Raw genomic sequence first — 22,500 nt, 5'->3', positions numbered from 1 at the left:
AACAAACATTGATGATTACAAAAGAAATGAAAAAAAACAATAAAATAGTTAATTTTTCTTTAATCATTCACAATCTTTGGAATTCACTCGAAAAGCGTAAAATAAGCGTATAAATGTATAAATGTATTTTTCATAAACATGTATTTCATTTTGTGCAAGTATTTGCGTGTGTGTGTGTGTGTGTGTGTGTGTGTGTGTGTGTGTGTGTGTGTGTGTGTGTGTGTGTGTGTGTGTGTGTGTGTGTTTGCGTGTGTGCGCGTGTGTGTGCACACGCACGTATGCGTACTCATGTGCGTATACGTTGCGTGTCCGTGTCCGTGTGCGTATGGGTGCATGCATGAGTTCGGCGTTGGCCCCATGGCCCGCGTCCTTACTTGAGCCCCGTGAGGATCTCCATGGCCCCGTTGAAGTTGGCCATGTTCCAGCAGGCGAGGGCCACGCGCAGGATGCAGGACAGCACGGCCTTCCTGTCCTCGTGCGTGGGCTGCGACACGATCACGTGCGTTATCCAGGACGACACCTGCGGGGCACGAGGCGTGAGAGGCGTGGGGGGGGGGCGAAGGAGGAGGGGGAGGAAGGAGGGGGGGAGGAAGACGAAGGAGGAGGGGGAGGGGGGGAGGAAGACGAAGGAGGAGGGGGAGGGAGGGAGGAAGACGAAGGAGGAGGGGGAGGGGGGAAGGAGGGAGGGAGGGAGTGAGACGAAGAGGGAGAGGGGAGGGAGTGAGGGAGGAGGGAGGGAAGGAGGGAAGGGAGGAAAGGCAGGAGGGATGGAGTGGAAGGGAGAACGGCCATGAGGAAGGACGGAGGGAAAAAAGGAATTAAGAAATGAACGAAACTAAGAAATAACGAATAAGGTGATTCTCTCAATAAAATAATAATAAAAATATTAAAAACAATGAAAGCTCATTTAAAAAAGACGAACGAGAAGAAGAAGAAAAGCATGAATAGAAAAAAAAAAAATAAAAATAAAAGATAAAAAGGGGAAACAAAACAGAGAAAAAAAAAAAATGCCGAAAGCTAATCAACACTGAAAAAAAAAAAAAAAATCTCGCCTCAGATTATATGGGAAGTGATTTCATAATAAAAAAAAAGAAAAAAGGAAAAGAAATGACGTAAGGATAAACTAGTGTTTACTTGAGCCGCCGATTGTTGAGAATTCCGAGCATTCCTTTTTGGCGGGAAAAGATCGCCGCCATTAACGGCCTTTGCGAGCGTTTCTTTCTTTTAAATGCTTATTCTATTTTTAACCACGTCTTCTGTTTATAGGATCCTTTTTTTAATGAGGTGTCTGTTACATATCTATATATTTATATATATGCATATCTAAATCTATTTATCTATCTGTCTATAAGTTATATAAACTGGGTCTTCTACTATAATATATATATATATATATATATATATATATATATATATATATATATATATATATATATATATATATATATATATATATTATATATAATTTTTTTTTTCTATTAATTATTTTTTTTCTTTTATTGCATGATATAAGTAGTATTTTTTGTTGAGTGACCTATTACTGATATTTTAGACTGTGTCATCTATTATTATAAAGTTTAAATTGCGTCACTCTAAATATCTCCTTTTTATCTTTGTATCAAAAGGTATCTACCTGACCTTTTCTAGTTAGTGAACAAACATCTAAAAGATTTAGACGCTTCCGTTTTTCTGTTTTATAGCAATCTCGCACAAGTAAAAAAAAAAAAAAGATACTTTTGCTTACATACTTTAATGAAGAAAAAAAAAAGTTTCTGAACACATTTTAAAAAAAATAACATTGGAATGGATTTACATCTACATCACAAAATAAATAAAAATCATAAAAACAACGCCGATTTTAGCTACAATAAACCAACGAGTCTTCTTTTTCGACTCAAACATTTCAACCTACAGTCTACAGAATGACCCCCTTCTAGGCTTCGTTTGAATAGTTTTAGTCGAAAGGAAGACTGATGTGTATATATACTGTGGTGTACAGGTATCTATCCGCGTATTAGTTAATATTAATGATTTAATCCGTGTATTTTGCTTAGATCTGGTCTTGCGCGGCGTGTTATATAATATATATATATATATATATATATATATATATATATATATATATATATATATATATATATATATATATATATATATTTCATTACGATCGCTCCTGCCTTGATATATCGACCAGCATTCAAGAAAACCTCATTTATTTGTGGTTCAGTCCAGCCTCTCGGCCTTGCAACTATAATGAAATTGCACAATCTATAATTGCACAGGTGCTTTTGTACAAATTTGTGTATTTGTACAGTAAAATATGCTGTTCTTTTCACCCTACACCCACGCAGATGTCTAAATAGACAGAATTTCTCTCTGAATTCAGTGGAAAAAAAAAAAAAAAAAAAAAAAACGTGGTTTAGTTCACATTTTTGTTTTGTGCGTCAATAAGTCAAGCAATCCTAATCGTTAATACTGAGCTGCTGGCGAGATTGAGAACGAAAATGAATTGGTGTTACATACTAGTGAGTTGATTCCTAGTCGCCATGGGTAATAATGCAAAAATTTGTAAAATAGTGAATTCTACAGTTAAGTATGTAAAGAAACACATGTACAGAGAAATATGCAAATAGAGAGATAAATACACAAAGAAATTATATCAAGAAATTACCATATAATAGACATTTAAAGAAATACGTATATACGATTACAAAGAGATAGGTAGATAGGGAGCTATATATAGATATACATACATACATACATACATACATATATATATATATATATATATATATATATATATATATATATATATATATATATATATATATATATATATATATATATATATATAAAGGATCGGATATATAAAGCAATAGCTATAAGAAGAAACACCTGTTTACAGAAATAACAAAATATAAACCCAACAAGTAGGAGCACGAAGGCCCACGCCCAGAGAGCGCGAGGCAGGCTGAGGGCAGACTGCTACTAACCTCCTGGAACCTCTTGGTGAGGTGGGCCACGGAGGGCGTCGCCGGCAGGTTGTCTGCATGAGGACGCGGGCGCAGGTCGCTGGTGACATGCCTCACGTAGGCGATGGGCGGCACCCGGTAGTACAGCTCGTACTCGACCTCCGTCAGCTGCAGCGCCACCTCCTCGGGGAAATGGAGCAGCTTCTGCAGGCGCTCCAGCTCGGCGGAGTAGAGCATCCCCAGGCAAGCTCCACGGCGCACCAGCTCACCTGGACGCGGGGGAAGGGGAAGGGAGACTGCATTCACGAACATCGAGAGCATCCGGCGCGCGTGCGAGGGCCAGGGCGAGCGAGAGGGCGATGGCGAGGATGGATTGCCTTACGGACTTCTTCAACATTTACAGGAGAGTTTATTTAATGAGGCGCGTAAGCTGAGACTCCGGATCAGGCTACGCCCGCGGATGGGAGCGCCTCCGGCCTGCGCGCTCGGCCTCTCTCCTTTGGTGCGCCGCGGCCGGACCTCCCTCGCGTGTGCTATGTGGCCACGGACCTCCCTCCCGTGCGCTGTGTGGCCACGGACCTGCCTCCCGTGCGCTATGTGGCCACGGACCTGCCTCCCGTGCGCTATGTGGCCACGGACCTCCCTCCCGTGCGCTGTGTGGCCACGGACCTCCCTCCCGTGCGCTGTGTGGCCACGGACCTCCCTCCCGTGCGCTGTGTGGCCACGGACCTCTCTCCCGTGCGCTATGTGGCCACGAACCTCCCTCCCGTGCGCATGTGGCCACGGACCTCCCTCCCGTGCGCTATGTGGCCACGAACCTCCCTCCCGTGCGCTATGTGGCCAGGGACCTCCCTCCCGTGCGCTATGTGGCCCCGGACCTCCCTCCCGTGCGCTATGTGGCCACGAACCTAACTCCCGTGCGCTATGTGGCCACGAACCTAACTCCCGTGCGCTATGTGGCCACGAACCTCCCTCCCGTGCGCTATGTGGCCACGGACTTCCCTCCCGTGCGCTATGTGGCCACGAAACCTTCCCTCCCGTGTGCTATGTGGCCGCGGAACCTTCTTCCCTCCCTCCTATGCGTCGTGGCCAAGGAACTGAACTCTCCTGTGCAGTCTGGCCAAAGAACTTACTTCCCCCACGCCTTGTGGCTAAACCATTTCCATAATAAAAAAAACTACCCCATCTGGCTTATGGAACTCAACCATCCTATGCACTTTGGCCAAAGAACTTTCACTCCCTTCCCTCTTCACAAAAAAGAGTGAAAAAAAGAGCAAAGCAAAGTTTTCTTACCAACAAGAACACACACACGTGTACTCACCTCCTCTGTGCGTGACGGCGTGGCCCTGCTGTGGCCCCGTGATCTGGAGCGGGTCCTCACTCTGCAAGATGGCCCAGAGGGCGCGGCCCAAGTCGGTGAGACTCGTGCTGGAACCGACGCTGAAGGTCCATTTCGTTCCGCGGAACTCCAGCACCAGGCGGTCATGGGAACGCCCGCCGCCCGTTCGCCACTGCGGGAGGAACGGAGGAACGTCAGTTGAAATAAAAAAAAAAAAAGATTCAATTGCGCTGGAAATATGATTATCCAAACATGTACTACAGGTGACGGACGCTGAAATCAAGACTCGTCGACGAAGGAAAAAGGTTCAGTTTGGGGTCAGTTGAAGCTCCTCAAACCGGGTTTCGAATCTTGTCTTGTTTGTTTTAAGCCTACTAAGATACCGGGGAACCGTGGTTCTGATACCATAGTGATTTCATCTGATTTTGACAAAATTCCGTTGACTTCTCTAGAAAAAAACGGTTGGTAATCAAACCGGAACTAGTGATTCCATCGTATTTAATCGTGCCATTTTAGCTTTATTTATTTATCATTATTATTATTATTATTATTTTATCATTATTTATTTATTTATTTATTTTACAAACTCTATAAGCTCATACTAGAAGATTTTACTCTGCCCTCGACTTGCGTTTTACTAAAACGATGTTCGTATATTCAAGCTGTAGAGAAAACGTTCGAATCGCTGTCAAGAAGTTTTTTTTTTTTTTTTTTTTTTTTTTTTTTTTTTTTTTTTTTTTACATAACATCCTTAGTTCATACGTATACGAACATACTTTTAGTGAATTAGATCTTGCAAATCAAGAATGTTGAGAGAATAATTTTAAAATAACAGTTAACCGCGAATTTGTTTTTAATTTCATAATTAGATTTACGGGAATTTTAATAATTTGTATCCTATGTTTCAATGTCGAATCCGTACTTCTAAAAAACGTTGGTCATCAAACCGAACTAGGATTCCATCGATAATCGTGCCATTTAGATATCACTGTATTTACTGTTATTGTGTGATTGATTTTATTTGTGTATGTTGTTTTTTTTGTGTTATTTGTGTGTTAGATGTATAGGCTTGATAGGTGTGTGTGTCTGCCTGTCGACGTGTCGTGTGTTGTGTAGTGTTGTTTGCAAGTGTGGTGTAAACGTTGTGATGCGTGTGCAGTTGTTTTTGTGTTGTGTTGTGTGTCTACATGGTATTTTATGTGTTTGATTATGTATTATCGTGCGTGTGTTGGTTGTGTCATAGTTTGTGTGTCGCTAAGTGATATGCTGAATGCGGTGAGTGTATTACGGGTGTGTGGTGTGTGTGTGTGTGTGTGTGTGCGTGTGTGTGTGTGTGGTGGTGTGGTGTGTGTGTGTGTATCCCGGTGGCGTGCATGTTGTGCGTGTGTAAACCCCGCTACCTTCCACTACACCAACCCCTACTTAACCAACCTCCAAACCCCAACCTACTCCAACCTACCAACCAACACTCCTCCCAAATTCAACAACCAACCACGGCACTGCCCACAACCCCCTTAACTCCCTACCCCCACCCCCACCCCCCATCCCAAAGAATAACGAGGTGCGAATAGCGTCTCTTATTCGCACTCCGCTCCCGTTACGACTAAGGGATGCGCGCTCAAGGCCTCAGCTGCTCGAGGCAATCGGTCGGATCGTTTCGAAGCCCTGTTTTCCGCATTTTGCTATTTTAATTTATGCATTAGCCCTGTTTTCCGCATTTTTGCTTTATTTCTATTTATGCATAAGCCTTGTTTTATCGCATTTTGCTTTATTTCTATTTATTTATTTAAGCCCTGTTTTTTCCGTATAACCTTTATTTTATTCATTCACGAGCCCTGTTTTTTCGTATATTTCTTTATTTATATTTATTCATAAGCTCTGTTTTCCGTAATTCTCTTTTATCCATTTGTTTCTGTGTCCTGTTTTCCGTATATATATTTTTTTTATCTAATTTATGTATCTATCTATAGGTCCCGTTTGACGCATCTTTTGTTTTTTTGCATTTAGCCCGGATTTCCATATTTTTAAAATTTCATCTATTTATTCATTTATAGCTGCTAGATGAAGAGGACAGAGTCGGAAGAGAGTAGTTAGTTAGTAATGCATAAGCTGATTTCCATTTGTATTACTATGTTTTATTTAAGCTTTTTTCGTATACTTTATTTTATTATTAGCTTTTTTTTTATATTTTTTATTATATATTTATTCATAAGTCTGTTTTCCGTAATTTTTTCTTTTTTTTTTTTTTTTTTTGTTTTTTTTTTTTTTGTTATGAGAGTGTTTAGTCTAAAGTAAGGTTAAAGGATGATTGGCATTGGTTAAGTAATTCAAGCCGAGATTAAATTAGAGAATTTATATTATAGTAGAGGGAGAGAGAGGGAAGAGGAGAGGAAGAGAGGTAAGAGAGACAAAGCAAGAGAAGAGGAGTTAGAGTGATGTGGATGGTATGTGAGTGGTAGAGATAGATTTTTTTTTTTTTTTTTTTTTTTTTTTGGAAGAGGGAGAGAGAGAAGGGGAAGAAGAGAATGAGGAGGAGAAGAGAAAGAGAAGAGAGAGAGAGAGAGAGAGAGAGAGAAGAGAGAGAGAGAGAGAGAGAGAGAGAGAGAGAGAGAGAGAGAGAGAGAGAAAGCTATTGTTTCTTTTTTCCCGTTTCGTGAGAATGCCTAGTTTAAATTTCAACCAAAAAAGAGAAATCGTCCTTGCCATCACAATTCAAACCGAAAGTCTTACGAATTTATATTTCACTTAATCATCCAACGGTCTTTTTGTAACTAAAATACTTTTTTTTAACCCCCTCCCCCCCTCCCACCCCCCCTAAACACACAAGGACCAACAGATGATTTTTCGTTGTTCGTCATCTTGATTTATACACTACACACAACAACACACACACACACACACACACACCACACACACACACCACAACACACAACACAACACACACACACACAACAAAAAAAAAAAAAAAAAAAAAAAAAAAAAACGCCTCTCGAATGCATTGACCTAACCTTTAGTTCATTCACAATTTGTTTATTTATTTCATTATATTCTAACTTATTCTAATCCCTATTTTTACAAGTAGATCTTTTATGCACAGTTGAAGACTTGTGAATCATTAAATATTTTTATAATTTTTTCACACCACACAGTATCGAGCCGATGGTCTTTCGTGTTTTTAGTAACGGTATGTCACTGACAGGTAGGTGATGACTGATGACTGACAGGGAGGTGATGACTGATGACTGACAGGGAGGTGATGACTGATGACTGACAGGGAGGTGATGACTGATGACTGACAGGGAGGTGATGACTGATGACTGACAGGGAGGTGATGACTGAGGTTGACAGGAAGTGATGACTGATTGAGGTTGAAAGGTATGTGAGGACTGAGTTTGACAGGTAAGTGATTACTGGTGACTGAGGTTGACAGGGTAGGTGATGACTGACAATTGATGATGATAATTAATCTAAACCACAACGAATGATTACCTCCAAAGAAAGAAAGAAAGAAAAGAAACAAAAAACGAAAGAAAAAATAAAAGACAGAAAAAAAAAATTCTGATCCTTTCTTCGCGGAGAGAAAGTAAACGCAAATCAATGAAAGCCAAATCAGAGAACTAAATACTCGGGGGGAAAAATGGCGGACACCATGAGGTAACAATATGCTGCTTCTTCTTCCTCTTCCTCTTCTTTTCCTTCTCCTTCTCCTTCTCCTTCTCCTTCTCCTTCTTCTTCTTCTTCTTGAGGTAACAACATACTACTACTTCTTCTTCTTCTTCTTTTCATATTCTTTTTTTTTTACTCTTGCGCAAGAGAGCAAGCGTTAAAGAGACCGCGGGCCGCGATTTTTCAAGGGCGCAAAGAGGGCAGATTCTTATGTAAGGGTCTTTGTCTCTATTCTTGCCCGTCACGGTTATTTTACTCTCTTTTCTTCGTATTTAAGTTGGAAGTCAAGAGCTTCGGGCCGATAAGAGTTGCCACGCGAGAGATTGCTGACCGAACGCTTACTCTCTCGCGCCCAGTTGCACGGAATCTTGCAGAATGTTGCACGGATTATGCGAAGTCCTTGGAGGTCGGGAATATAAAAAGATATATGACGAGGTGGAGAGGGGGGGGGAGGAGGGAGGAGGAGGAGGAGGAGGAGGAGGAGGAGGAGGAGGAGGAGGAGGAGGAAAGGAGGAGGAGAGGAGGAGGAGGAGGAGGAGGAGGAGGAGGAAGGAGGAGAGGGGAGGAGAGGGAGAGGAGGAGAAGAAAAGAGGAGGAGGAGAAGGAGGAGAGGAGGGGGAGGAGGAGGAAGAGAGAGAGGAGGAGAGAGAGGAAGAGAGAAGAGAAGGAGGAGGGGAGGAGGAAGAAGAAGAAGAGAAGGAGGAAGAGAAATAGGAGGAGGACGTAATACCAACGAGGCAACACCGCAGTTCTCTCGATAGCGAATGATCAGAAAGAAAGAAAGAAAGAAAAAATCTCCCTGGCCTGACAACCGAGTTGCGGAAAATGACTATACACAAAAACAAAACAAATATTTTCGTTTTTCTCATGACTAATTCTGACTACTGTCCATCACTGACGGTGCTCGTGTCTCTGGACCCCTACACTAAGCGCCAAATAAACCCGGTGTGCGCGAATCGTAAGCGGAGGGGGTCGATATAACAAAGAGGCGTTATACGAAATGGGATCTGAAAGGAAGACTTAAATAAATACGGGAGGGTTAAAATGGCACGGGCAAGTTACAGCAAGTTCTTTAGAAGTGTATTTCTACCGGTGATGGAGAAGAAGAAAAAGAAAGGAAAGGAAGGGAGAGGGAGAGGGAGAGGGAGAGGGAGAGGGAGAGGGAGAGAGAAATCGCCATTTTCTCACTTTCTATTGCTCTTTTTCTTTCTCTCTCTCTTATACTCACACATACAATCTCTTTTTATTCTCTCTTTCTCTTACACTCATTCTCACTTTCCCTCTACTCTCTCTCTCTCTCTATCTCTCTCTTCTCTCTCTCTTCTCTCTCTCTCTCTCTCTCTCTCTCTCTCTCTCTCTCTCTCTCTCTCTCTCCTCTCTCTCTCTCTCACTTTTCTGCTGACCGCACGGAAGTCTCACACCATGGAAAACACAGAACTCCTAACTCTGACAACAAAGTACTGTCTCAAATCACTGTATAACCGCATTACAGTACTGCGCTGCGGTGCTGTAATGCGCTAACATAAATGACAATAAACATGCTTTCGTTTCCATGAGTTTCACACTAATGGGGTTGTCCTGTTAAAGGGGGTGACGTGGTAATGAATGTATAGGAGGTGTAACAGGTGGTTCCTGTGGAGAGGAGAGTGTGTGGTGGATGGGAGGGAGGGAGGGAGGGAGGAGGGAGGAAGGGAGGGAAGGAGGAGGGAGGGAGGGAGGGAAGGAGGAGGGGAAGAAGCAAGGGAGGGAGCGAGGGAGGGGGGAAGAAGAGAGGGAGGAGGGAGGAGAGGAGGGAAAGAAGAGAGGCAGGGAGGGAGGGAGAGAAAGGAGGAGAGGAGGGAAGGAGGGAAGGGAGGGGAGGGAGAGGAGGAGGAGGAGGGAGGGAGGGAAAGAGGAGGGAGAGGCCGAAATCGAGAGAGAGAAAGAGAGAGACAGATCGAAATTGAGAGAAAAACACAGATATTTTGAGAGAAAGAAAGGGAGATAGAGAGAGAGAGAGAAAGAGAGACAAATTGAAGTTGAGAGAAAAACAGAGACATGTCGAGAGAAAGAGAAAGAGAGAGAGAAAGAGAGAGAGAGAGAGAAAGAGAAAGAGAAAGAGAAAGAGAAAGAGAGAAGAGAAAGGAGAAGCAGCCCGACATCAAGAGAGAGAAAGAATGAGACAGATCGAAATCGAGAGAGCGAGAGCGAGCGAGGGGCCGCGCCGGGTCTGGCCGGGCGGGCACTGCGGCGCGGAGGGCGGCCGTACAGTGCCAGGGGGGGAGGGGGGGCAACATGAAGGTAGGGGACAGTTTAACGGCGGTGTTAATGAGGCAGCGGCCCTCAGCGTGAGGGGATCACTCCTTCAAGGGATCAATACAACGCAACGCACACGTGTCCTTCTGCTGTACAACTCCTCCTCCTCCTCCTCTTCACCTCCTCCTCCTTCTTCCTCTTCCTCCTCCTCCTCCTTCTTCTTTTTCTTCTTCTCCTTCTCCTGGTTGTTGTTGTACTCCTCCTCCTCCTCATGTACGGCTGCCAGCTCCTTCTTCCATCCTTCCATCCCTCATCCTGGCTCTTCTTCTTCTTCTTCTTCTTCTTCTTCTACTCCCTCCTCCTCCTCCTCCCTATCTACTGATTCGTCCCCCTTCATACATGGCCACAAGTCCCTTCCTCCTTACATCTCTCTCCCTCCCTCCACTTGGCTCCTCCTTCTTCTCCTTCTCCTCCTTCTTCTCCTTCTCCTTCCTCCCTTCCACCCCCATTCACCGTAGACTCTCACCCCGTCCGGAACCTCAGCGCTGAAAGAGGTTGAGGAGGAAGAAAGATGTTTACAAGCCTGGCCGACTATCCCTTGACAAGACGAAACCTTAGATGGAATATGGTGTAGATTTTTACGTCGATGGAGACAGTGGCTGGCGAGATAGATAGATAGATAGAGGGAGGGAGAAACGGAGAGAGAGAGGGAGAGGGAGGGAAAGGAAGGAAAGAGGGAGAGGGAGAGGGAGGGAGGGAGGGAGGAGAGGGGGAGAGAGGAGAGGAAGAGAGAGAGAGAGAGAGAGAGAGAGAGAGAATAAGAGAGAGATGAGGAGGGAGGGGGAGAGCAGAGAGACAGAGAGGAATAGGGAAGAATAGAGAAAAAGATAGCCAGAGACTGAAAAAAGAAAGACACACAGACAAAAAAAAATCACAAACACAGACACCCAGACAGAAAAGAAAAGAGTAGACAAAAAAAAAGAAAAAGAAAAAAAAGAATCTAATTCAAGAAAATCTCACGATCAAGCCACCATCACCAAAACATCAAACAAGTGACCTCTCTTTCCCACTCATTCCGCGCAGAGCGAGCTACGGTTACCTCGTTACTCTCCATCCCCCTCCCCCCCCCCCTTTTTTTTTTACACCATCGCCAGCTTGTAACAACCCCCCTCCCCCCCCTTCCCGCTGGAGAGACGCTTAACGAGAGCCTTTATACCGCTTCGTGGCAATTGCAGCCCCGATCCACAAGACTCTTCATCATCTTGCCAAATTTTACCTTCCAAGGGGTCTCCTTTGCGAGTGTGATTCGCGCCATATATCAAAGGGTCTCTTTTCTTCAAGCTTTCGTGTGCATTAAATCCCTTGCTTTCGTCTTCAGAAAGATGCCTGTCTTGAGTTACGTAAGGGGGGAGGGGGAAAGGTTCCACACACCAAGTTGCGGATCCATATTTGAGTTGCGCGAGGAAAAGGGGACAGCTAAGTTCCAGCACAAAGTTAGACTCGTATCTGACTTACTTAAGGATACCTTAAGTATCCTTAAGTAAAAAAAAAACAAAAAAACAGCCGACTCATCCTTTCCACACGAAAAAGGGGGAAAGGAAGGGGAAGGAGGGGGGAATGGGGTGGAGGGTGGGGTGGGGGTTGGGGGGGGGAAGGATTACGGGAGGGTGAAAACGAGACAGAGAGGAGTGGGGGGAGGGGGGGAAAGAAAAGAAGAGAAAAAAGAAAAGAAACAAGACAAAAAACAAACAAACAAATAAATAAATAAAAGAAATGGAGAGGGAGGGAATGGAGGAGGGAGGGAGAGGGGAAAGAACAACAACGACCCCCCCTCCCCTTCCCCTCCCCTCCCCTCCCCTTCCCTTCCCTTCCCTTCCCTTCCCCACCCCCCCCCCCACACCCCCACCAAGTCAACCCCTTGGAGGCGCCGAGGCAGACGCTGTTGTGACGCCAGCCCGGGACCATCAGCTGGCGCCAGAGAGCCATCTGCTACGGATATTTTTACTACGCTTAACGAGAGAGACATTACGTGCTTGGTTCGCGTGGGAGACGCTTTTTTTTTTATCTACTTTTTATTTATTTATTTATATTATATATTTTTTAGAACCGGGCAAAAGGGAGACGCTGTGTTATGAATAGTGATGGCGATTTTTTTTTTTTTTTTTTTTTTGAGAAGTGGAGTGGGAGGGAGGGGGAGGGAGGGAGATGGGGGGGGGGGAGGGAGGGGAGGAGGGAGGGAGGGAGGGAGGAGATGGAGAGAGAGAGAGAAGAGAGGGAGGGAGGAGATGGAGAGAGAGAGAGAAGAGAGGGAGGGAGGAGATGGAGAGAGGGAGAAGGAAAGGGAGTAAAAGGAAGGAGGGAGGGAGTGGGAAAGAGAAAACGATAAAAAACGTGAGAAACGCCCCCCCCCCCAAAAAAAAAAAAAAAAAAAAAAAAAAAAAAAAAATATAAAATAATAAATTATAAATATATATATATATATATATATATATATTGGCCTTCTTACCTGGATCAGATTCTGCCTGTGCTGTGCTTTGCTGAGAAAACAATAACAATAAAAAAACGAAGAAAACGCTAAAACAGAAGAAAACAAAACGAAAAAGAAAAACGAAAGAAACGACAAAAAATCATCAAAAACCGAAGGAAAGTTTCCCTTGCCTGGATCAGATCCCGCCTGTGCTGTGTTTTGGCGTAAAAAAAATCGAATGAAACTTTAGAGAAAAACGGAAAAAAACGAGATACCCCCCCCCCCCCCAAAAAAAAAAGAAAAAAAAAGGAATTTCCCTCTTACCTGGATCAGATCCTAAGAAAAAGAGATCCTCCCTCCCCCCCCTAAAAAAAAACACACAAATGAAACTTTACAGAAAAAAAAGGAGTTCCCCCTTACCTGGATCAGATCCTGCGTGTGTTGTGCTTTGGCGAGAATCTTGGTCTTGGTGTCGAGGAGCACGATCGTGTTGGCACCAATGCCCAGCAGACGGGATGCCTGTGCAGGATACCCAAGGGCCTGGTTACATTGGTGGCATAGGTTGGTGTCCATAGAGGGTCATATTATGGGAGAAACAGAGAGAGAGAGAGATAATAAAAATGTGTAGCACAAAAGTCAAAAATTTATATTATAGGAGAGATTGAGAGTGAGAGAGAAACAGAGAGAGAGAGAGATAATAAAAATGTGTAGCACAAAAGTCAAAATTTATATTATAGGAGAGATTGAGAGTGAGAGAGAGAAACAGAGAAAGAGAGAGAGAGGCAGAGATAGAGAGAGAGAGAGACAGAGAGAGAGAGAGAGACAGACAGAGACAGAGATAGAGAGAATGACAAAGAGAGAATATAAACTGCAGCACAAAAGTCAAAATTCAGTCTTTATGATGCCATTTGACAGCGATGACGAGGATCGCTGCTGAGCACTGAGGTTGTCGTATCAGAAATAGCAAAAGTTTATATATATAAAAATGGAATAAAATAACTACAGCTAAACAGATTTTCCTCTGAAGCTGAAACGAGGACAAGAAGCTACAGAAAAGATGATGAAGAGGAAGAAGAAGAAGAAGAAGAAAATAAAATAAAAGGAAAAGAATACGAAATAAAAAAGAAAAAAGAAATTAAAAAAATAAGGGGGTGAGGGGTTGCAGGAGGGGGAGGGGGAGGGAGAAGGAGAAAGAGGAGGAGGAAGGGGAGGAGGAAGAGGAGGAGGAAGAGGAGGAGAAGAAAAAAAAATAAAACAAAATAAAAAAACAAGAAAAAATAATCAGAAAAAGACCAGAAAAAAACGTAGGAAAAAAAACAGAAGAAAACACAAACAACAGCCGAACGCTCACCTTCTTCTTGGTCTTCCCTCGCAGGAGTTCCTTCACCTGATGCAGGTGGCACGCGAAGGCAGGCAGGCGGCGCACGGTCTGGATGTAGAGCTTCTTCAGCGCCACCTCAGAGTCATAGAGCGGCGTGTGGAAGAGCTTTCGCTTTTGCTCCTGACGAAGGAAGGAAAACGGAGGAAGGTTAGAGCTGCAGGAGACGACTGTAGGGATGTTTAAGGACGAGGGGCGTGTGTTAACAAGGAGGGTCGTAATACAGTTGAAAAATAAAAACATATATGATATCCAGTTGAATTACAAGAGAGAGAGAGAGAGAGAGAGAGAGAGAGACAGAGAGAGATTGAGAGTGAGTGAAAGAGAGAGAGAGAGAGAGAGAGAGAGAGAGAGAGAGAGAGAGAGAGAGAGAGAGAGAGAGAGAGAGAGAGAGAGAGAGAGAGAGAGAGAGAGAAAAAAAAATTCAACCAAATCCTGAAGTAAAGAGATTCCCGGCTAACATGCGGATTTCACGTTTCTCGTCTCGACATCAATTACAGCGAGGAAATCACCCTCTTCCCCTTCTCCCCTCTTCCTTCCCTCTTCCCCTTCCTCCTCCCCTCCCTCTTCCTCTCCCCCCTCTCCCTCCCCTTCGCCTCTCACTCTTACTCTTTCCCCTCTTTCCCTCCTTCCATATTCCCCTTCCCCCTCACTTTCTCCCTTCCCTCCCTCCCTCTTCCCTCTCTCTATTCTCCTCTTCACCCCCTCTCTCTCTCTCTTCCTCGTCTCTCACCCCCTCCCCACTTCCTCCCTCCTCCACCCCCTCCCCTCTCACATCATATCCGTTTTAAAAAGCAACGCAGCCAATTTTCTCCATTATGAGGCATTACATCGTAAATAATGCATATGCTCATAATAAAAAAACAACGATGGCTATGAAGATGAATGGTGATGATAACAATAACGGCAAATAATGGCAAGATTGGCAATGCTATTACTACCATTACTATTAAAACTACTTATGCAATCGCTGGCAACCACGACAACAATAATGCTAATCATGGCAATAATCGCCAACGCTACCATCATCATAATAACATAATTTAAATGCTATTAATAATCGCTACTGTAGCACTACTACTAGGATTAGTAGCAGTTAAAAAATAACAAGAATTAATAGCGGCAATACCGGTATTATTAAGTGATAGTAAATCCGAGAATTGACCTTGGGGGTTCATACATTGGCAACACTGTTCTGTGGATTTTGTTTCCGGTGTCTTGACTTATTTTTAAAAAAATATTACATTCCATTTCATTTATTTATCTACGTTATTCATGTCAGGTACAGATGAACCTTGCAAATCGAGGGAAGCCGCTTGGACTTACAGCCACAGTTAAAATTCTTATAAAATATGCTTCGATTCCCATTTATGCCAAAAAATCTCTCTCGTTAGGATGTTTTCGAAGCTTCATTCGCGGCACATGACTCCTTTTACGCGACTGCACCTGGCTAACTAACTAATTCTATTTGTCAAAAACAACAAAATAGTACGTATTTCTTTGACAAGAACAGACAGCCTCATACCGATCAACGTAAAATAACGTTAGTATTTTCCCTCCATTTCTGTGTGAAGTATCAGATGTGACGTTTTGAATTTTCTCCAATGGAAGGGATAACTTCGAGTCCAGGATCGAAACAAAATGTGAAAAAACAAAACAAAAACACAACACGTTTAGCAAAAGAATGAAAACCGAGATAGAAACTTGTCACATGATACATAAAACAGACGACAATTTTTTTTAGAAACTCGAAACTTCGTTGAGCCTTGGCCAATATCTACGGACTTTGCTCGAAACTTTTCACTAAGTGCTTCGAACAGCTGCCGCCGGCTTTACATTTGCCGAAAAAATATTCTTGTCTGACCAAACACACGCATACACAGAGACACTTTCTGTCTTTTTTTTCTGATTGTCTGTTTTGTTCTCTGTAAGTTTGCCTGTCTGTCTGTCTGTCTATCTCTCTCCCTCCTCTCAATCGTTCTTTCTCTCTCCCCTCCCTCCTCTCTCTCTCCTCTCAATCGTTCTCCTTCCCCCCCCCCCTCTCTCTCTCTCTCTCTCTCTCTCTCTCCCCCCGTCCCTTCCCCCTCCCTCTTTCTCTCCTTCTCCCTCCATCCCCTCCCTCTCTCTCCCTCACCTCAAAATATTCCAGACCCCCCCCCCCACCACACACAAAATTCGCGCCCTTTTTCTCTCGAAGGAACAGCTCTCAAAGCGACGGTCAATAACCCCGATCTTCCGCCGCGAGTGAGACATCAAAAGTCAAAATCCCCGAGAAACATCATCCTTATTTCCATTCCCTTCTCCCCTCCTCCTTCCACCCCCTTCCTTTTGGCCTTTCCTCTCATCTTCCTCCTCCCCCCTTCCCTCCTACCCTCCCCTTTCCTCCACCTCCTCCCACCTCCCCTCCCTTTCCCTCCTACCCTCCTCTTTCCTCCTCCTCCTCCTCCTCTTCCCCCCTCCCCTTCCCTTCCCTCCTACCCTCCCACCCTCCCCTCCCCTCCCCAACCCCCCTCGGCTCTCCCAGAAGGCGAAATAGGGCGCGGAATCTAACGAGGGAATCATGTGGAGTTTAGCTTTTGGCGAAACTTATCGATTTGTCTGCGGAGAAAACACGCCCTCGGGAAGGAGGAAGAGGGTGGGGGATGGGGACAGAGAAGGGGTGATTGGGGAATGGGGAGGGGGAGTGGGGAAGGGGAGATTGGGGAATGGGGAAGGAAAGATAGGGGAATGGGGAGGGGGAGTGGGGAAGGAGAGATTGGAGAATGAGGAAAGAAAGTGGGGAAGGGGTGATTGGGGAAAGAGGACAGGGAAGGGGTGATTGGGGAAGGGGAGGGGGAATTTGGGGAATGGGGAGGGGGAAGAGGCAAGGGGGGGGGGGTTGTGCTTCCGCGAGAGAGCGAGCTTCGGCGCCGATGCTTCTGGGCGAAGCTTCACCTACTTATTCGTTGATTCATTCCTGTTTTACTTATATATATATTTACTTTCTAATTTATATTATTATTATTTTATTTATTTATTTATTTTTCTTTTCTTTTTTTTTGCGACGATAAGTGTTGCAAATATTTTCTTCGAAGCAAGCTTTATTTTATTTTACTCGCGCCGGCTCACATCTTGGGGAAAAAATCGTCTGATTCGTTTAACCGCCAATTTTACGCTATTCACACACACACACACACACACACACACATACATATATATATATATATATATATATATATATATATATATATATATATATATATATATATTTATATTTATATACATATATATATATTTTCTTTCTCTCTCGCGAATATCCATATAATTTTTTCGCGCCGATGTTGTGAAATACAAATACACACATTCACTTACACACAAACGCAAACGCACATACACACACACACGTAAACACACACGCACGCTGCAAACGGAAGATCTGCAGTGACACAGAGCCGCCAGAGCACATCTCAGTACGACCTTGGAGGCAAGAAAGGGCGATAGCGAGATACATACATACATAGACATGTACGTACACAGAGAGCTACACAAACATATACAGGCTTATATGCGTACATGTATATATGTATGTATATTCCTATATGTATATGTGCATATGTATATGTACGTACGTACGTACGTGTACACACACACACACACACACACACACACCGAAAAGAGAGAGAGAGAGAGAGAGAGAGAGAGAGAGAGAGAGAGAGAGAGAGAGAGAGAGAGAGAGAGAGAGAGAGAGAGAGAGAGAGAGAGAGAGAGAGAGAGAGAGAGAGAGAGAGAGAGAAACGAGACAGAGTTTAAAATTAACGCCGCATCCGTTACAAGCTTCAGTAATAAATCATCTTTCCTTAAAAAAGGAAAAGAAATAAATAACACAACAAATGAACAAACAATAATAATAATAATAATAATAATAATAATAATAGTAAAAATAAAGTATTGCCTTAGCGATCACGAACCACTCGGCTCGAACTCGCAACCAAACGAAGTCAAACTTGAAACTCGAGTACGAAGGCAATGTTCTTTCTCTTCAACTATCTGGCTTTTAGTCTTTTTTATTTCTCTATGGAGAGACAGTAAAAAAAAAGAGGATTTTATGTGTGCAATAATATATATATATATATATATATATATATATATATATATATATATATATATATATAATATATTTTTTTTTTTTTTTTTTTTTTTTTTTTTTTTTGGGGGGGGGGGAATAAATTTTACGAACTGAATAAAACCGGATAAATATATTTCTTTCTTTTTTCGTAGAGAGAGAAAAAAAATTATGGATTTTACAAAATGAATAACCTACAATGAATATATTTCTCTACTAAAAGAGAGAGAGAGAGAAAAAAAAATGGATTTCACGAACTGAAAAAAAAAAAAAAAAATAAATAAAATAAATAAAAAAATAATAATAATAATACAAACAAAGATGACAAAAGAACGAATATTATCTTTTCCATTAAGCTAAATCGGTTGAGATCTTTTGCAAGACGAATTCACGTTGCAAATCAATCAGCTGATGTTGCTGGGTTTCGTGCAAGCTATATTTGTGCTCGAGTAAAATAAATTGTTCTTGTCAGCAGCAACATGTGTTTAATCATTAATTTCTTGTTGCTTGTGCAAACACAAACGCACCTATGCAAACACAGACGCGGTCGCACTCACATATATACATACATATATCCAGATACACACACATACGCACAGGCACACGTACACGCACAACACACACACACACACACACACACACACACACACACACACACACACACACACACACACACACACACATCTAATCCAAGCTTAAAAAAATAACAGTAACAATAATAACAATAATGTATATGGATATGTATGTGTGTATATAAATACATATATACATAAATATATATATATATATATATATATATATATATATATATATATATACACATAGGCAGATCTTACTCTCGTTTGCAGTATGCATGTGTTTGTGTTTATTTCTCTCTCTCTCTCTCTCTCTCTCTCAAGAATGACAAGAACTATCATATTCATTAATGGATTTTTATTAACTGCTCATTAATAATAATAACAACAATAAAATAATAATAATAATAATAATAATAAAACTCACTCCCCATCACCCTTGCCACTGCCACGACTCCTTGCCACATGCTTCGCAACTGAACCTTTTACTTATTCCGAGCACGATGTCCGCCCCTGTGTCTTTTTTCTTCCCAGAGAGAACTTTGATCCCGAGAACCATTAGAGTCACAATTTCACTCGCCACTCTGCTAATTATAACAAACATTCCTATCGTTATAGACTCTTATGAACATGATCGGTTGTAGAAATAAGTTAAACCACATATTGCAACTAATTTTTGTATGTATATCATGATAATATGATCCATTTAAATATTCAATTTGGTCGGCCATAGGTATGTTGTCATTCTATCAGCCGTGAGGCCACGCGGCGCCATTCGTATTTTCCAACAGAAAATTGCTGTGGCTATGAAAGAGACGGATCAAATAACGGTCGGCAATAAATCAAAAATGGGCCTCCGGCGTCTACTTGTCATGATTAATGTGTGGTTATCTTCATCCATCTTTGACTCTGCAAATTTGTCTCTAACTCCCGCCACGAAAATGTTTTTGGCGGCCATTTTTCTGTCTCCGACTCGGGCGAAAATTTTGAAAAACAGGCGTGGAAGTGTTTCACTGCCTTTGAAAAATATATATATTGCAGATTTACACAAATTTGAAGATACTGCTGCATCGAATATATGAAAAACTTGAAAATCTCATTTGATTTATTGTCAAACGCTGATTTATCTGTTTCCTACATTTTAACGGATATTTTATATGCTGTCTTTAATATGGCCTTGTGTTTTTTTTCCCCTATATCGAAGATTATTCCGCATTGGAAATAATAAAAGCTTGGAGGCTCCTTTTGATTTATTGCCAAACATTATTTGAGCTCTCTCCTACATATCTATATTTTACTGAAAAAAAATATCGCCTTTACAGCTGATGCACGACAACAAACGCATAGATGCCACGTCGCATTTACATTCACTAAATGCGTAACATTACCATCACAATATAGCAAGATTTACTGCAATATCTACCTTACCAAATCATTAAAACATATAACCAAGATAAGATCATTAAACGATACAAATGTCTGCACTTATAAACAGCACGAGTTTCGAGCTGTGGCAACGGGACAAATCGTACACAAATTCACAAAAAACGGTCATAGATCTTCCGTGAAACCGCCTCTGGCTCTCCCCGACAGCGCTCCCATAATTTATCCCCGACCGAAAAAAAAGTAAGAGGAACCCCGACTTCACGGACAAGGCAAGTTGGATCCCGACTTAACTCCCGACGGAAAAGGCGAGTGGATCCCCGACTTATCTCTGAACGGAAGAAGCCCAATGGACCCCCGACTTAACTCCGGACGGAAAAGGCGAGTGGATCCCCGACTTAACTCCCGACGGAAAAGGCGAGTGGATCCCCGACTTAACTCCGGAAAAGGCAAGTGGACCCCCGACGGAAAAGGCGAGTGGACCCCCGACTTAACACCGGACACAAGAAGCCCAATGAATCCCCGACTTAACTCTGGACGTAAAAGGCAAGAGGACCCCCGACTTAACTCCGGAAAAGGCAAGTGGACCCCCGACGGAAAAGGCGAGTGGATCCCCGACTTAACACCGGAAAAGGCAAGTGGACCCCCGACTTAACACCGGAAAAGGCAAGTGGACCCCCGATTTAACTCCGGACGTAAAAGGCAAGAGGATCCCCGACTTAACTCCCGACGGAAAAGGCAAGAGGATCCCCGACTTAACTCCGGACGCAAGAAGCCCAATGAATCCCCGACTTAACTAGCTGAGTTCAGATCGGCCACTTCCCCGAAACCGGATTTCTCTGAGACTTGCACCCTTACACCCTTACGCATTCTAAAATTTCTTCTCCTCCTTGTTATTTTTGTTCTGTCTTCCTTTCTTCTCCCTTTTTTTCTGTTTCTTTTATCTTTTTGTTTTTCGTATGCTTACTTATTTTCTTCTATCTACTCCATCGTCCGGACGAGATTGGAGGAAGAGAGAGGGAGACGGGAGAAAACTTTTTTTTTTTTTAACATCATAGTTTTCTATGATAACTGCGACTCAAATTCAAAAATGAAAACAACACACGAAAACGAACGAAAACGATAACAACGAATATAAACAGCGCTGTCAAGATATTCATTCTCATCTTTACATTTTCCTTCTACATCTGTAACGACGAACTGAAAAAATGACAAGACCTATCATGATTTTTTTTTTTTTTACGGATTATTGATAACAGCTCATCGATTTCACACGAGCAACTGAATATCAACCTTTAAGATATAAAAAACGGGGGACATTAAATAGTATACCAAATACCCTCACTGGTTCACCACGGGGACACTCCACGGGATCAACTGCCACGCTCGTGCTCTACATTCTCAGGCTGTCTGCTCACCCCGCTCATTCTCGCTCTCTTTTGCTCCCCCTTCCTGTCTTTCTTCTCTTCTTCTTCTCTCTCTCTTCTTCTCTCTCTTTTCTTCTCTTCTTTCTCTTTCTCTCTCTCCTTTCTCTTTCTCTCTCTCTCTTTTCTCTTTCTCTCTCTCTCTCTCTTTTTTTTCTCTCACTCACTCAATCACTCACTCACTCAATCTCACTCTCTCTTCTCTCTCTCTCTCTCTCTCTCTTCTCTCTCTCTCTCTCTATTTTTCTATCTCTCTTCTATATACTTATATATATTTATCTCTCTCTCTCTCTTCCTCTCGTCTCTTCTCTCTCTCTCTCTCTCTCTCTCTCCCTCTCTCTCTCTCTCCTTCTCTCTCTCTCTCCCTCTCTCTCTCTCCCTCTCTCTCTCTCTCTCTCTCTCTCTCTCTCCCTCTCTCTCTCTCCCTCTCCCTCTCCTCCCCCACACACTCTCCCTCCGAGGCCACCAAGAACAGCACTTCCTACTTATCTGTGCTCCGCCCTATGCATTGCAAGTCCTCGGGGAAAGGGTGACCCTCTATGCAGTTTCCCGTCAGCACGAGAGTGAGACAGAGGAGGGCACTTCACAGCCTCGAAAACTGAGAATGATTATAAACGGGCCACGAATTCTCCGAGTAATACTTAATATATAAACCTTTCGTTATTCTTTTTTTTTTTCTCTCTCTCTTCCCTTTCACTACAATATCAATCCATTTTATTATTTCTCTTCGTGTGTTTTTTTTCTTTCTTACAATTAAAGAATTACTGGTATGTTCTGTACGATCTTCAACCTTCGCTCACTTTACAGCCAAAGGCAATTTTTTTCTTCTTCTTCGCCTTCTTCTCCTTCGGGGTCACTAACAATAAGCAGACAAAGGATTCGGACAAGTGGCAAAAGTTACGTGTGCAGGATCAACTCGTAACATATATTCTCTCGGTCCTTAAGACTGTCATTCATGC

General features: G+C 42.8%; 1 protein-coding gene across 5 annotated transcripts in view; it reads right to left on the bottom strand.

Annotated features, from left to right (window-relative positions):
- Positions 1-22,500, bottom strand: part of LOC119596825 (1-phosphatidylinositol 4,5-bisphosphate phosphodiesterase epsilon-1-like) — a 59,291-nt gene that overhangs the window by 17,984 nt on the left and 18,807 nt on the right. For 4 of the 5 annotated variants that reach the window (XM_037946159.1, XM_037946161.1, XM_037946160.1 and 1 more), the window contains exons 3-7: positions 14,031-14,180; positions 13,100-13,219; positions 4,294-4,483; positions 2,994-3,241; positions 375-520 (exon numbers count right to left, since the gene is read on the bottom strand). In XM_037946159.1, coding sequence (XP_037802087.1) covers positions 375-520; positions 2,994-3,241; positions 4,294-4,483; positions 13,100-13,219; positions 14,031-14,180 — 854 coding nt within the window. The remainder of the gene's footprint in view (positions 1-374; positions 521-2,993; positions 3,242-4,293; positions 4,484-13,099; positions 13,220-14,030; positions 14,181-22,500) is intronic. The other variant, XM_037946164.1, reaches the window with a different exon arrangement.

The sequence above is a fragment of the Penaeus monodon genome, chromosome 38 (genome assembly GCF_015228065.2).
Source record: "Penaeus monodon isolate SGIC_2016 chromosome 38, NSTDA_Pmon_1, whole genome shotgun sequence".
NCBI lineage: Eukaryota > Metazoa > Arthropoda > Malacostraca > Decapoda > Penaeidae > Penaeus > Penaeus monodon.
The sequence above is the reverse complement of the archived record's forward strand: the minus strand, read 5'-3'. Positions and strand labels throughout refer to the sequence as shown.